This window comes from Sinocyclocheilus anshuiensis, unplaced genomic scaffold, assembly GCF_001515605.1.
Source record: "Sinocyclocheilus anshuiensis isolate Anshui unplaced genomic scaffold, SAMN03320099.WGS_v1.1 scaffold1251, whole genome shotgun sequence".
Lineage (NCBI taxonomy): Eukaryota > Metazoa > Chordata > Actinopteri > Cypriniformes > Cyprinidae > Sinocyclocheilus > Sinocyclocheilus anshuiensis.
Genome location: NW_015539970.1, coordinates 967,829 through 983,029, shown reverse-complemented (window position 1 = coordinate 983,029; position 15,201 = coordinate 967,829). Strand labels below are relative to the sequence as shown.

General features: G+C 38.5%; 1 protein-coding gene across 1 annotated transcript; it reads right to left on the bottom strand.

Moving 5' to 3' along the window:
* Nucleotides 1-1,620: 1,620 nt before the first annotated feature.
* LOC107687081 (sodium-dependent lysophosphatidylcholine symporter 1-B) lies at nt 1,621-14,513 on the bottom strand. Its single transcript, XM_016484243.1, has 14 exons — nt 14,220-14,513; nt 11,519-11,644; nt 10,490-10,614; nt 6,486-6,609; nt 6,308-6,386; nt 6,057-6,226; nt 5,881-5,971; nt 4,241-4,359; nt 3,983-4,066; nt 2,973-3,056; nt 2,728-2,840; nt 2,498-2,641; nt 2,058-2,234; nt 1,621-1,870 (listed from the first exon to the last, which is right to left on the bottom strand). Exons 1-14 carry the CDS (start codon nt 14,304-14,306, stop codon nt 1,819-1,821), a joined length of 1,575 nt encoding a protein of 524 aa, XP_016339729.1. The 5' UTR covers nt 14,307-14,513; the 3' UTR covers nt 1,621-1,818.
* Between the last annotated feature and the right edge of the window lie 688 nt (nt 14,514-15,201).

Below are 15,201 nucleotides of genomic sequence, written 5' to 3'. Positions count from 1 at the left end.
AAGTCACAGATGCATCAATACAAAATTGACACGTGTTAGAAAACTGTATGAACTCCAAACATGCACTGATGAGATTTCAATGCGCATCATATGTACAAAATAAGACATTTACACAAATATTATTTACAAGCCATTCCATTTTCCCCAAATAGAAAATAAAATATATGACTTAATATTTTCAGATGGTCTATGTACATATATCACAGCACTTACAGATGGTAGAGAAACACTTGGCATTCAGATCTTTGACACACAGAAGTTACAGGCAGAGAACTATACAACAATAAAAGCACTTTTGAGACAACTACAATACGGACACCTAAACAGCAGTGTCACCTATAAACACACTGATTGGCTTTTCCATAGGAATTAATGGCATAGGCTATTAGACATAATTCAGCAGTGACAGCTCGAATTGCCCTTATTTCATGCGACTGAGGCCCTTAAACAAGACAAATGAAGGAAGATGGGAGAAACCGACATAATCAAATCAACATATGATCTAAAACAAAAGTAATAAATACTTAACCTTGTTCACCTCACAAAATAAGCAATTGATCGTACATTTTAACCCCACATAGTCTAATGGCATCCTGCTAGTCTTCGGTTGTCAGCAGCACTTTCATCCACACTTCAGTGAACCCATCCAGAACTTAATCGAATAAGATCCTCTGATCTGAAGCATATCATCTGAAGGTGTTGAGGGACCAAATTTGTAAGTTTATCCCTCAGTGCATCCCTCTAAACGAGCTCTGTTTGTTTGCCCCAAGAGAGCAGAAGCAGATGAAAAGGAACGCAATAGAAGGGGTATGTGAAGGAAAGTAATACAAGAACTAAACAATAACCTTCTGTGCACAATACTGAAGTTTGATGTAATCAAACCCCACTCTGGTCTCAATGTTTCAAGTTTGCTTATCCAGTTAGATGCACAAAAGCATTTATAAATATTAAATTACATACAAATATTACTTAGTTGTGTACAGTTTCACAGATATTCCTCCCAAAATGTACCTTTCAATCACGATTAAAATGCATTTTTGGTTGTAGCACCTAAAAACCTTTTTTAAATGTTTCAGGTTTCTTCTTACGGTAGACATGTCCCACCTCAGATCATTTTTTAGTGCAGTCTAGATGTGTGCTTATCAAAAGCTGGCTTTTTTTGGACACTGCTTTGAGATCCTATGCCAGCGAGCAGCACAAATACTGGCGACACACACAAGCCTTGTGCAACTCAGGGAAACGTTTCTAGCGTCCATAAGCACTTGCAACTGGAAATGGCAAGGCACTTTGAAATTGAGCTGGAAAAAGGCTATGTTTCAAGTTGATTTGTGGTTGTGTAGGGGTGATATGGGTGGAAGTTTTCAGCCACAAGGCAGCATGGTTGGTTCAAAGCATCCACTCAGTTTGTTTTGGCTCTGTTGGTCCGACGCAATTGGCACGATGTTCTGTCTAGTGTTCTGGTGCTATTAAACCACATTGAGCTCAGTGGAGTCTGTTTCGGAGTCGATCTCATTTTCTCTGAAGAAAAAAAAAACACAGGACACAGTAAGGACACAGGCAAAATAATTTAAAGAATGCCATTTAATCAGATTTAGAGGTTTAAGCCATTAGCACTTGCAACTGGAAATGGCAAGGCACTTTGAAATTGAGCTGGAAAAAGGCTATGTTTCAAGTTGATTTGTGGTTGTGTAGGGGTGATATGGGTGGAAGTTTTCAGCCACAAGGCAGCATGGTTGGTTCAAAGCATCCACTCAGTTTGTTTTGGCTCTGTTGGTCCGACGCAATTGGCACGATGTTCTGTCTAGTGTTCTGGTGCTATTAAACCACATTGAGCTCAGTGGAGTCTGTTTCGGAGTCGATCTCATTTTCTCTGAAGAAAAAAAAAAACACAGGACACAGTAAGGACACAGGCAAAATAATTTAAAGAATGCCATTTAATTAGATTTAGAGGTTTAAAAGTACCATGTTAATTTATAGATTTCGAGAATGTTGAGCAGGATTAACGTCTTTAAGCAAAACATGTGACTGAAAGACTTCAAATCAATAGGTGGCTTTACCGTTGTTCATTAAGTATTTTGCGGTTGCCTTGTCTCTTTTCCTCGTTGATTGGATACGAGATGAATATTAGCAGCCCGATAATGATCAAGACTATCGGAGCAGCAGACACCAGGATCTTCAATGTTAAATCGACTTCGGCGGGTTGCGTGCAACCTCTCGTCACATAGCCGGCAAAACTGTTTGAAAGAGAAGAAACGAGAGATTTAATCTCTTATTCATGTTCATCCAGATAAATCCATCCTCATGACTGATCACTGAATCTCACAGTAAAACACGATCCTATATGGTCATGTCTCCAAACTCTAATCGCATTAAATCTGAATGTCAGGAGGCCAGACTGATTCTCATACAGTAAAACAAAAAGCTGGGCTTAGTGGATCATGAACACTATAATCCCATTTAAAAGCCAGTATTTCATGTACAAGGCTGTGAAACTTACTCAAGACTAAGAGTTGAGACCCCCAAGGAAACTCCAGATGCAAACTTGGTGAAGAACACATAGAAGGAGTAGAAGATGGCTTCATGGCCCTGAGATTCAGGATTTTGGACTTTAAAATCATCCACGGCGTCGGGAAGCATGGACCTGAGCATATAGGAAAGCACACTCCATGAATAAAGTGCACCAAATCTGTAAGTGCACACGCATTTGTACAATTCTCAGGTACTTACCATGGCAGGAGGAAGGCCGCTGCAACGCTGACTCCAGCGGCAAAGGACACGACGTACGTCACAATAAGATTGCTGGGCACAAAGACGACGGAGACCAGGAAAGGCACCACAGACTGCATAGAGAATATAAACCATCAGTAACAGGAACCAAAGCATCAATTACAGTAGATGACAGACCAGAAGCAGCCGCTGTTGGTCAGTTAGTGTAATTCAATGAAGGTTTATGTGCCGCTGCCAGTACTTACTGTAGTCCCAATATACACAGCGGTCTTCTTGCCAAATTTTGTGAGGAACCATTGCCAAAATGGGATGGCAAGTGTGGCGGAGAGCTGAAATAGAGAAAATTTAAATAGAATTAGCTCAAAGACAACTACTGTAAAAGTGTGCAGGATGAAAAAAAGTTTTAGTTTTTGTGTATATGTTGGTCACACCACATGATGATGATTTGGAAGACAAACATTTTTCAAATATTAAACATTTTGATGATCTATGCCGACAGAGATATCAGTTTGTAATACAGTAAAAGCAATGCACTGCAAGATGGTTTTCGTGACTGATAATGTGCGTGAACAAGGCATTAGCTAAGATTAGGTTTCTGGCAATGAATTTATCTATCTATGTGTTCACACAGGTTCCCAGCAGTAAGAATGCTACCTAACACACCTTTCTGACAACAATACTGGAATGTTTTGTGTCATATCTAAGACAATGCCTGAAAACGTTACATTCATGCATTCAGCTCCCTGAACGAGGGTTATTGTAGTCTGAAAAAAAGTCAGCAGACCGGGTTTTACATGACTACAATAATACTCTCTTATTGAACATGAATTCTTAAAGGAATCTGTGGTTTGAACACTCTGATCTCAAGGACAAAAACAAATGAACAAGACATTCTTGTTCTTTGAAACTAGATGAACAACCTTTTTCTTCCTTGAACAATAATCTAGTTGTCAATACTCTGGATACTGACAACTTGTCTGTGATACTGGAGCATTTTATGAGTAAAGCCGTGAGTTGTGGGTTGGTTAAGGCGTAATACATTACTGGAAACACTAGTCTATTCAGATGGTCAGCAAAAATGGAACTTGTATTATGCAAATGTGTTATGTAATGGACCCAATAAGTGCTTTCCTTTTGTACATTTGTCAAAATGTCACTGTCAATCACTCCATAATGACACCTCACCTATCTTTACAGACCATACAGAGTCTTTAGCATTCAAAAAGCCCACAAAAGACAGATTTAGTTTGCTCACCATAATGACGAGAAGGATGTTTTGGAAGTCATTTCTGAAGCCAAGGGTGTAGCTACAGAACAGTGCAAAGTTTCCCTCCAGAAACTGCAAGAAATGTTTATAGAAATAATAAGCTGCACAGTAAAGACACATTAGCAAAACTTAACAAATACAGCGATCGCCAAAGGCAACATGGCGGTCACAGCTTAAACAACCCAAACGGCTGGTGGTGAACACGGCTCAACATGAAATGAATGCATCATTTGCACAAGAACTCACCATAAAAGCCAGAGAGGTGAAGAGGAAGCCCATGACCAGCTTGGCATACGGGCCGTGACCCATCACCATACGAATACCCTGGAAGAACGACATGGGCTCAGTCCTAACCCTGCAGGTCTCTGTCAAAAAGAAGAGAGGCAAGATGAGATGATGGAAACAAATGGCAATTAATGGTGCAACATCAAATGCAAAGAATAACAGAGCAGTGGGGAAGAGCCTAGGAAGAGTGGGATTTTTCCCCACCAATTCTCACGTGTTAGCTTACTGAAGAATCATAATGAAGGAAATTGGTGCACACAACCGTATACATTTTGATTAGCTGCCAAAATGAGTCATTGCATTGCATGACAAGGGATCCGCCACAAAATATGTTGTTTAATTGCTCGTATGCTTTCATTTCTAAGTGTTGAGCATGATAAATCCATAAATGAGGTGTGATGATGAGCCAAGATTGTGCTTGATTTTCCTTAGAAAAGTCTACTGAGGTCTGCATGTTAAGGCTCAATATTTTAGTTTAAACTAAACTACTCTAGAGAACACCAATAATAACCTTCCTTTACCATGCGCCTCATTTAGACAGCCCTATTTGTGCTGTGAAAGCTAATCACCCTGCTAAGCATATTCACTAGCATTTCCTACTGACTCAAAGAAACCCGAGCAGTGTGGAAAAACCCGGGTACATCTGCAAGCAACTTCATGGGATTCATTGTTTACATACATTTCTCACTGAAACAGAAAGTATGGGCGAGACATAGCGAATGGATCATTTCCCTGTTTTAAGACAGCCAATTGGCTTTAGTTAAATCACAGTTAAAAACTATGATTTGCTGTTTACAAGTCAGTTTCAGTAGTAGGGACATTTTAGAGAGGATTGGACAAAAATCTTTGTTATGCAGCATGAGTCATCAAAGTTTTGGTACATTTCCAGCATTTATACTCGTAAATTTTACCAGCATATTAGAAGATGAACCTTTTCTAGATATACACATTTTAAATTTCTACAAGACCTCATAGCTATCAGCTTAAAATCATAAAATTAAGTCTTAAATTATGATATCATAAAGTCTTTAAGAAAGAAGCTATACCACCATTTAAAAGTTTGGAGTCAGTAAGATTTTTTTTAAAGAAATACAATACTTTTATTCTGCCAGGATGCATTAAATTGATCAAAAGTCACAGTAAAGACATTTACGATGTTACAAAATATTTCTATTTCAAATAAAGACTGTTCTTTTGAACTTTCTATTCAATTCAAAGAAACTTGAAAAAAGGGTATTATATACAAAATATTAGGCAGCACAACTGTTTTTTCTATGCCAAATCAGCATATTAGAATGATTTCTGAAGGATCATGTGACACTGAAGACTGGAGTAGTGATGGTAAAAATTCAGCTTTGCATCGCAGGAATAGATTACAATGTAAAATATATTCAAATCGTTATTTTAAATTGTAATATTTCACAAAATTATAATTTTTACTTTATTTTTGGCAAAATAAATGCAGCGAGAGGATAGACTACTTTTTTAAAACATTAAAAACAAATCTTACACCGACCCCAAATTTTTAAACAGTAGTGCAAGTTTAATTACATAAAGTTTCATTTGTAATAATGTAACTTTGCGGTAGTAGTAGCACTTACCTTTTTGTTCTTTCACACCAAGGAACAAGACCATGGCACAGACGACATAAATTGAGCAGATGACACCAGATGCGATCATGTAAGCATTTCTCTGTGGGAACCACATGATACCAGGCATTTAATACCAATACAGCAAGAATTTTAATTTAGTCAACCTTAAAAGAAAACATCCTTACCAGATGCTCCAGTGAAACATGAGGCTCAGTGATGTTGACCTCGGGAGCCCCCTGCAGATCTGTAGAGTTCAGGTCCTTGCCAGTGCTGATACAAGGAGCGTTAGCCATTCCCACAATCTGACCTTGAACAGCAGTGCCAATGAGCGTGCCCAAAACCTCAACAGTCATTCCTGAGATAAGAGATTAGCGGTTAGCTGTGAATTTGAAAACGATGGATGGATGTATCTAGCTGGAGATGCTTTGAAACTCACGGTAGGCTGTGGCTGAATCCCTCTCCTTCTGCTCAGTGCTGATAAACATAGTAAGTGCAGAATACGGTACGTGGAAGCACTGTTTTTTGAGGAAAAAGACAATGCCAAAAGGTCAAGAAGGAAATTATGAGGAACTTTACAGGCTACAACTTATGGTCATATAAAGATGGTTACTCACTGTCTGTAATGTTTGGAAGGAGCAGTAGAAGATCAGGTACCAAACAATCTTGCCTTGGTCAACAGACGGCACGTACCAAATGAGGAAATAGCATAGCACGGCAAATGGGGTAGACAGTACAATCCTGCAAGGAAAAGATATATAAGATTAGAAGAAATGTACAAAAGGTAAAAAAAAATAAGTATAACTAGATTGGTATTCTGCTTCCCCATGATGATAAACAGGTTTGGGATCAGGTAACATGTAGATGAAGTTTACTAGTGTCATTGAACCTTGTCAAGCACTGTGTCATTTCTGTCCCCCATGACTATGAGAGATGAAAGAATTGATTGGATAACTTCCTGTCTTTGTTCAGTGACCCATGTGGCCAACAGGATGCTGAAGTGGAAATACATTGTCTGCTCTTTATCTGTCGCATCTGTACAAGGAAATACCATTTCAGGTGCATTACACGTCATAGAACTGAATGGTACCGCATTTTGTTTTCCTGGTAGAGTGACTTAACATGTCGAGAAGTAAAACCCAGCATTATTTCCAAAAAAAAAGGTTTGTGGAAAAAGTGAGCCTCACTTGGCGGTTTTTCTAGAGCAGACCTTAACAGAATCGGACCCCACAGAATTCCACCGATTTACACAGAATGTGAATGTTTGTATTCAGTCAGTACATCCCACGCCCCTCTCCACCCCCTTTCTGTTTGTTTATTAAATATTTTGGCTAATTCCATAATGCTTTCAGCTACCAATAAGACTGCAGTACTCAAAGGTGTAGCACTACCCATATAAGTCATTAAAGCTATTCCCCAGAAAGCGTTGGCAGTTTTTGCATGAACCTGTCTGGGTTACATTTCTAGTTTAAAAAGGTACTGCAGTGATGTTAAGAGAATTTAATGCAAAAATGTGTTCAGAACGATGTAAGAGTCCAAAAATATTCATTTCAAATAAGGTCAGATTTTTTCACTGAGCTTTAGTATACTATTATCATCACATATTTTGTGCAAAAACAAAAATTTTAGCCTTTCTATAAAAACTAAACATAGTTAAATGATAAAATTACAATAAACAAACGGAATTTTTTTTTTTTTAAGTTCACCCTGACATTATTTAGATTAGATATTGGACTTTGCTTGCACTGAACAAAGTAATATTTGTCTATACAAACTTAATAGGACATAAAGGTAGGACTGGGTTTGCTGGATTGAGGGTTATTAAAGTGCATTTGAAATTATTCACAAGAATATCTTCTGAACTAAAAGCAACAAAACTCAAAACCTTTTACAGCCGTTTTGACCTATATACTACAGTATAATTCTATTATACAATATCACCAATCTATTCAAACATTTGTTATGAAAATAGATTGCATATATTCGATTTCTCAACAGTTTCTTGAATCTGAATTAAAATATGTAATCAGAAAGCAAGAAAAAGCCTTAACTGAACAAATATTCAAGTGCACACATATAGCAAAAAAAATGCGGCTAGTTCAAAACAGTAACAATCTCACTCTACCAGCAAGGCTGCCATTTGAACTAAAGTAACCCCAGTATGCTGCCTTTAGATTTGAAGCTGTGTTGGTCTGCCTCCCTCTCACTCTGATTGGACGACAGAGGTGGTGTGTTGTGGGTGGGACCACTCAAGAGTTGCCGCATTTTGCATATACCTCCCAACCCCCAAGGCATGCAGCACGAAAAAAGGAGTGTCTTCCTTTTGAGCCCGGTAGCACAAGACAAATGTTGTGTTATTCATGCCATTTGCGGAATTACACCTCAGATAATTCAATCTACACAACATGAGTCGCTTATAGACAGGAAATATCCCATGGATTACGGAAGATCAGAGACGCTCTTAGCCGTTCTGACTCTAAATGTTTTTTTTAGGTTTATGGTGCCTTGAAAATCATTTACGGTTTATGAGATCCTATCACATGTTCAAATATTGACATTTTCTTTACAGTTCCCCAGCTCATGTCATTTAATATACCATTGCAAGTGTGACTAACCTTTGCAATAAATTCCCTTTCAGGATTATGATAGCTTAACTCACATGCTTGTGACTATTAATAATGCATGTGATCGAGCATCGAGAAAATGAAATTATACAGGCTTGTGGTCCATATGACTCTCCACGGGGATAGTTAGGGGAGAAAAAGTCCCTTCTCTCCCACTTATACCCAGAACTACACCAACAAACCTGTCTCATGTACTCCCAAGTAACATCACAGCACAAGTCTAGCATCACTAGGGATCTTGTAATCACACCACCCTGAGAGGATACAACCATCTTGCTCAGATCCAGTGTCACTGAAATAAGCTCAATAGGGCAGAACTTTCTCACCAGCTTCCTACCAGATTCCTTCACATGCCCTGAGTTCAGTTAAAAAGCAGACGCACATTCCTCACCCCATCCCCCCATTACCAATACTTCCTCGGAGTGGTTTTCTAATTATTCATACAATGAGTGACCTCCTACTTCTGATGACTTGAACATTCTTCAAAACGACCATCATTTGGAAAATAAGACGGAGAAAGTGGAATCTTGTACAGTGCTTTTGATGTTAGCCTGATCACCTATTTTTCCAAGGTTGAGAACACCAGTTAAGAAATGATAAACTGGTTATTTGCTTCATTTGATGCTGCAAACCCAGATTTCTCACAGTCTAACCCAATAAGGCTTTCACCAAACCCAAAAGCATTCATTGTGTAGAGAACCACACAAGCGTTCTCTAAAGCAGACACCTCCATCGTCGCAGGCATCACTGTAACTACAGATAAGGCTTGTGCGTTTGATGTTAGCCTGATCACCTATTTTTCCAAGGTTGAGAACACCAGTTAAGAAATGATAAACTGGTTATTTGCTTCATTTGATGCTGCAAACCCAGATTTCTCACAGTCTAACCCAATAAGGCTTTCACCAAACCCAAAAGCCTTCATTGTGTAGAGAACCACACAAGCGTTCTCTAAAGCAGACACCTCCATCGTCGCAGGCATCACTGTCACTACAGATAAGGCTTGTGCGAGCGCAGGGTTAAGGGTCACTAGTTGCAAAGTTTCAATTTTTCAGTTTTGTGTTGTGGGAAAGAGCTGTTCGTCTATTAAAAGACGTGCTGAAAAATAATTGGAAAAATATTGGTCGCCAGCCTCGTGAGGTCAAATTAAATACAGTATTAGCAATTTCGATTTTCTATGAGGTTTGCACTTTTCGCAACCAAATTACCAACATTCAGGGCATATGGTCTAAATACAGTGAATTTGTTTTTGCTAGAAGTAATATTTAACTACACCAAAATGAGTAAGAAGCTAAATTTTAACCTAAATTATGCCGTCACTTGGTAGCTAGTTTTGGACCAAATGTTGGTTTCTTAAGCATATTTGCCTCCATATATTCTGCAATACAAGTTAAGAAAGGGAACCATTTAACTTGCTTATAATTTGTTGCTCAATGGCAAGCATTTCTTGTTGTCAGGACACTGATAAAGTGGTTTAGTCATGCATGTGATGTAGAATCAAATCAGATTGGCCGGCTGAAAATGCAAATTGGCCGAAGGCAAAGCTACTGTGGTGTATCCAGCCCCCGCCCATCACACCCCTCAACCCCCCCCATGAGAGCTCAGGGGACTTCATTTAGCCCATAAGCCTCCTCTGACTTAGAAACATCACCAGATACACTTGGCTCTCTCACTTAAAGACTACCTCCTGACATTTCACAACAACAGAGAAATGGGTCAGAAGACAAAGCAAGTGACGGAGCAGAGAGATTCATTTGGGACGTATTTTAAATGCAACAGAGGAGGCCTCTGAGTTAGTGGAGGGTTGAATTGTGAAACTAATTTTCCTAAGAAGGGCAGACAGTTACTACAGGCAACATGCTCCTTAAACAAGACAATTCTGAGTCTTGTTTAATGTTTAATGTGAAAGATTGCTCTGAACATCAAGGTATGAATGCACAAAAACCTAGACAGTAAACCCTTGGAGAAATCCAATGCAACGGAGGTGAAGAAAGACTTACCAGGGCATCATTCGTCCAAATCTGGTCCAGGGACTCCGGCTGACTAGAAAGCCCACCGTAGGGTCCGTGATGGCATCCCATGCTCGACCCACAAACAAGATGATGGAGGCATAAAATGGGTCCAACTGTCAAGAAAAGAGAAAGACCAGCATGTTGTCATCATCACACATTACTGGTTGAGAGTTTTCCAAGAACTTTTATTCAGCATCAGAATGGACTAAATGATAACTCAAACTAACTGATGAAATACCAACATGAAAAAGTAAAGAAAGACTTTTTAAACAGGAAAAGTTCTGTTAAATATTACATTTTTACATTGGTGATAAAGAAGAGATATGTACCACTGCATATCAGTTGCAGATATGACTTCTCATGATAAATCTACAAATATTTATAACCGTTTCGAGGGCTAGGCAGCATGTAAACTACAACAACTTCTTACAGAGATCAAGAGGAGCACATGAGGCCTGCCCAATGACCTTGAGATACATGAGATCATAAACCACATGATGTTACTCAGTTGAAACGGTTTTACTTCCAGTACAACACACTTGTAAAACTGCTGGAGGATTGTGTATTGTATGAATAACTGTTAATTATGGGATTAAACACGTTATCTGAACTAACACTGGGAACCCGTCTTCTGTAGTCAGTGGTTACATGATAAACACTGAAGGCTATTAGAGCAATCCTATTCAGACTCTTTAATCTGGCCAGTCAGCCTGCCAAGACTACAGTAGCTCCCCCAAAAGTTAATGGCATGAAAGGCCTTTAAAAAACTATTAATTTTCCAGTACAATTCCCCTTTGTGACTGTACTTGTCGCCTCTGACTATGTGAACAGGGGAGTAAAGAAACCCGCTGCCCCCTGAGGATCGCAATCAGATTCTACATTCTACAAGTCATTCTGATCTTCTGTTATGAGGCACTTTCCACGAATTCATCAAAATTCATCAACTATGATGAATCAGTTGATTGATCCATATGATTAAGATGTTATTAGTAAAAACAATCACACGGTTTCACTCACCAAAGCAACGTCCAGCAGGTAGATCTGAAGGAAGAAGCCGATTGCACATCCTGTTATCTGATATGGTGCTCCCCCAATGGCATAACACAACTTGCTGCATACCGACAACCGGCCCCTTGATTCACGCTATTTAAAAAAAAAAAAAAAAAAAAAAAAAAAAGGAACAAACAGGATATGTTTTGAGACGTTCATAAAAAGACACTGTAAATAATTAAGAATACAGTACAGATGCTATATTCATTAAGGTCATATGAGTTCACACGCAGTGTCTCAGTTGGGATTCAAACTAACAATTGTAGCACACTGTGGCCAGACACACTTGTAATTTGGCTTAAGTTGTTGAATAGCTAGGATTTCCACTCTAAGACAAGCGCTGGTTTTAATTATGTTATCACTATGCATTTCTGCTTCACTTGCTGTTTAGTTCTAATCCAAACATAACCTCATTCCCCATACAGCTGGGTAGTATATTTGGTCAGGGAGCCCTCAAGAAATCCCACTGAACACAATCAGAGGAGACAGGCAGCGTTCTTCGGTGATGAACATCAGTACATCAACTCATGGCTGATCAGCACATTTCAAGAGGCTCATGGAGGGTCATGGGTTTAAAATATGAGCTTGACACTCCTGTTCTCATTTATCAAGAGTGGGTGTGATTTTCAGTCAGTTTGGTGACTTCTTATACATTAGTCAAGTGTCTGTCACATGCATCCTCCTAAAATAAACCATTGAAGTTGCAATGTGAAGACCTTAAGTAACTACCTTTGGCTTTATTGCACATGGTGTTCCCTCAATGCCACCTGCTCATGTTAAAGGACACTTGGACAACCTTAACACTCCAACGTCATGTAACGAAGACACTGGATTACAGTCCTATGGAAGTGTCCAACTGACACTAATTCAGCGCAACATAGCTATTATAGCAGAAATAGAGAACAATTCTTTGCCAGCTGCTTCACTAAGGACTGTTAATAGAGGATTTGTTGGCATGTAGTGTGAGTGAGTCTTTTATTAATTCTGGACCACATACTGACTTCGCTTGTGATGCCAGTACACATGGCGGTAAATATGGTTGCTATAAAGTCAACCATAAGTAGAGAAACACACATGCAATGTTTTTGTAATGATGCCACTAAACAGTGAAATACTGCTGTCGAACAGGACACTTCTACAAGACAACCGATCATTTCTAGCAATTGTGATGTATCCTCTAATGTCAGGTTTCCCTTCATCTTTGCAATGGTCAGGATAAACTAAAAAGACTCCAGCCAGTCTCAATTTAAATGATGGTGTTTTAGCCATTTCGATCTATCAGAGCTGAAACTTTTGGGATGCAGAATCTATGACTCATTTAGCTTATCTGCATCAGCAATAAATGCATATCACGTTTTACAGCAATAAAGCCATATCACATAATGTCAACCTCATACATCAAATGACTGTTTAAATTTAGGGTTGCATGGATTATCCATTCTGATGATGTGGCATGTGGAATCTAGACTTGGATCAATAGGGGATCAATTAATTAGGGCTTTGTGTTATACACCCAAATATTACGCATCTAACATTGCTGGGTGATTGGTAGAATAATTGCCATAAATAAACTTTAAGTAAGGATTAATTGTTAGCAGACCATGACATTATTGAAAATCAATGCAAACTCTTAAGTAGTAAAGTGAAGAGAGGAAATGTGCATTCTTTTTTTTTTTATAATTTACAAAGCATTGGGACGTTTAAGCAGTTTATGCACTTACTGAACAGAGACAGAGCTTTCCATATTTGTATTTATATTGTTGTCATATTTATTTGTTTGGCCTTTTTCTAGTTCTTTTGCTGTAATAGGGTAAGTCTTGAAATCCGTACAACAACAAAAAATCAAGACCTTATCTGTCAGGAAATTAAAATTAAATAATTTAAATAATTTAACTGAAATATTTTGTATTCATTTAGTTAGTTTCACTATATTTAACGATTATTTGAGATACTGGGGAAATTACAAATGTTTTTCTTTTAAGGGATAACCTCACGAATTTCCTCATTTAATTTAAAATACTTTCGTTCAATTCAGTGATCTCTGAAGGACAAAAAAAGGTACAACAACAAAAAATCAAGACCTTATCTGTCAGGAAATTAAAATTAAATAATTTAAATAATTTAACTGAAATATTTTGTACTCATTTAGTTAGTTTCACTATATTTAACGATTATTTGAGATACTGGGGAAATTACAAATGTTTTTATTTTAAGGGATAACCTCACGAATTTCCTCATTTAATTTAAAATACTTTCGTTCAATTCAGTGATCTCTGAAGGACAAAAAAAATAAGCACATTTTAAACTGTAGCTATATCACAGACCCCACGTCTAGTAATAGAACAGTCAGACAGCAGCAGTGAATTCAGCCGACGGCTCCCATTCAAACCTCTACTGTGCATACCAAACGAGCGATGAAACGTGATAAAAATTACAACTCCGGCGTTACAGTCAACAAACAGCCAGAGAATTCATGTCATTTATATCACATATAATCTCCGCGGGTCGCGAGCAGTGCAGTGCGCGCTTAATTTAACCTGACAAAATGACACGTCGATGATCAGCCTTCGCCGCTCCTACGTGGCTGTTCAGGGAAATCATGGGAAACACGTACGCTGCTAATAAACTTATCACTGAATGAAAGCATCAGTTATTTTCAGTTCCTTACCTTTGCTGCCAGTTTGATTCCATCTGGGCTGGGTTTTTGAAGGAGACTGGTATTGGAGTACTGCTCTGCGCCCTCTCCTCTAGCCATCTCGTTCTTGAAGATTTACGTTTAAAGTCGTTTACACTTTACCTATGAATCCAGTTATTGAATGATATGAAATAAAAAAAAGGAAAAAAAATAAACCCGTTCGATTAAAAACAACAACAACAACAAAGTATCGGTTCGCCTAAGCCGTTTTCCTCGGAATCAACCTGTGTTTCTACCGGTCCCTGCATCAGCCGGCTGTAGTAGTAATTGAAGACTAAGATGCTCCGCCCCTTTCGAAGAGTCATTCATTCGAATACAAACCCCTCCTTCTTCAACCTCGTATGATTTTTCACGCGCTGTCAGGGGCGGGGCGGGTACAAGCATGACGTCAACACGCTGACGCATGACCGGATGCGCTGATTCTAATGAAAATCATTTTGAAATGAAATGTATTGAAAATCAAATAGCCTTCTGCATCATTATGTTTAATGTATATTATAATTATGCTCTCTTCTGACAAAAGAAAGTCATCATTTATCAAAGGCTGTGCAATGTGCTTTCCATTCAGCAATACACTATAAGAAATAGCTGTCTTTGGGGTCATGCAGGGTATGCAGGATATATACCATGCTAGGTGGAGACTGTAGCTGTTTCTCAATACCAAGTAGGCAAAGTTCGGACTTCGCAAGTTCGACTCGGGAGTGCGAGCTCCCGGGGATGGGAGGACACAAGTCCGGTAATACAGTGAAACGAAATATTATATCAAACAGCATTGCCTCTTTTCTGTTTCATTTAAAATATTAATAGGCTCACAAAAATGTGGTTCATGCAACAAATCCACGCATTACAATAAAACGAAATGATATGAAGCACCACTGCCTTGTCGTTTTCTTCCAAATATAAAACACAACTCATTTCGTTTTCATTTAAAAATATAAAACATATTAATATGTGG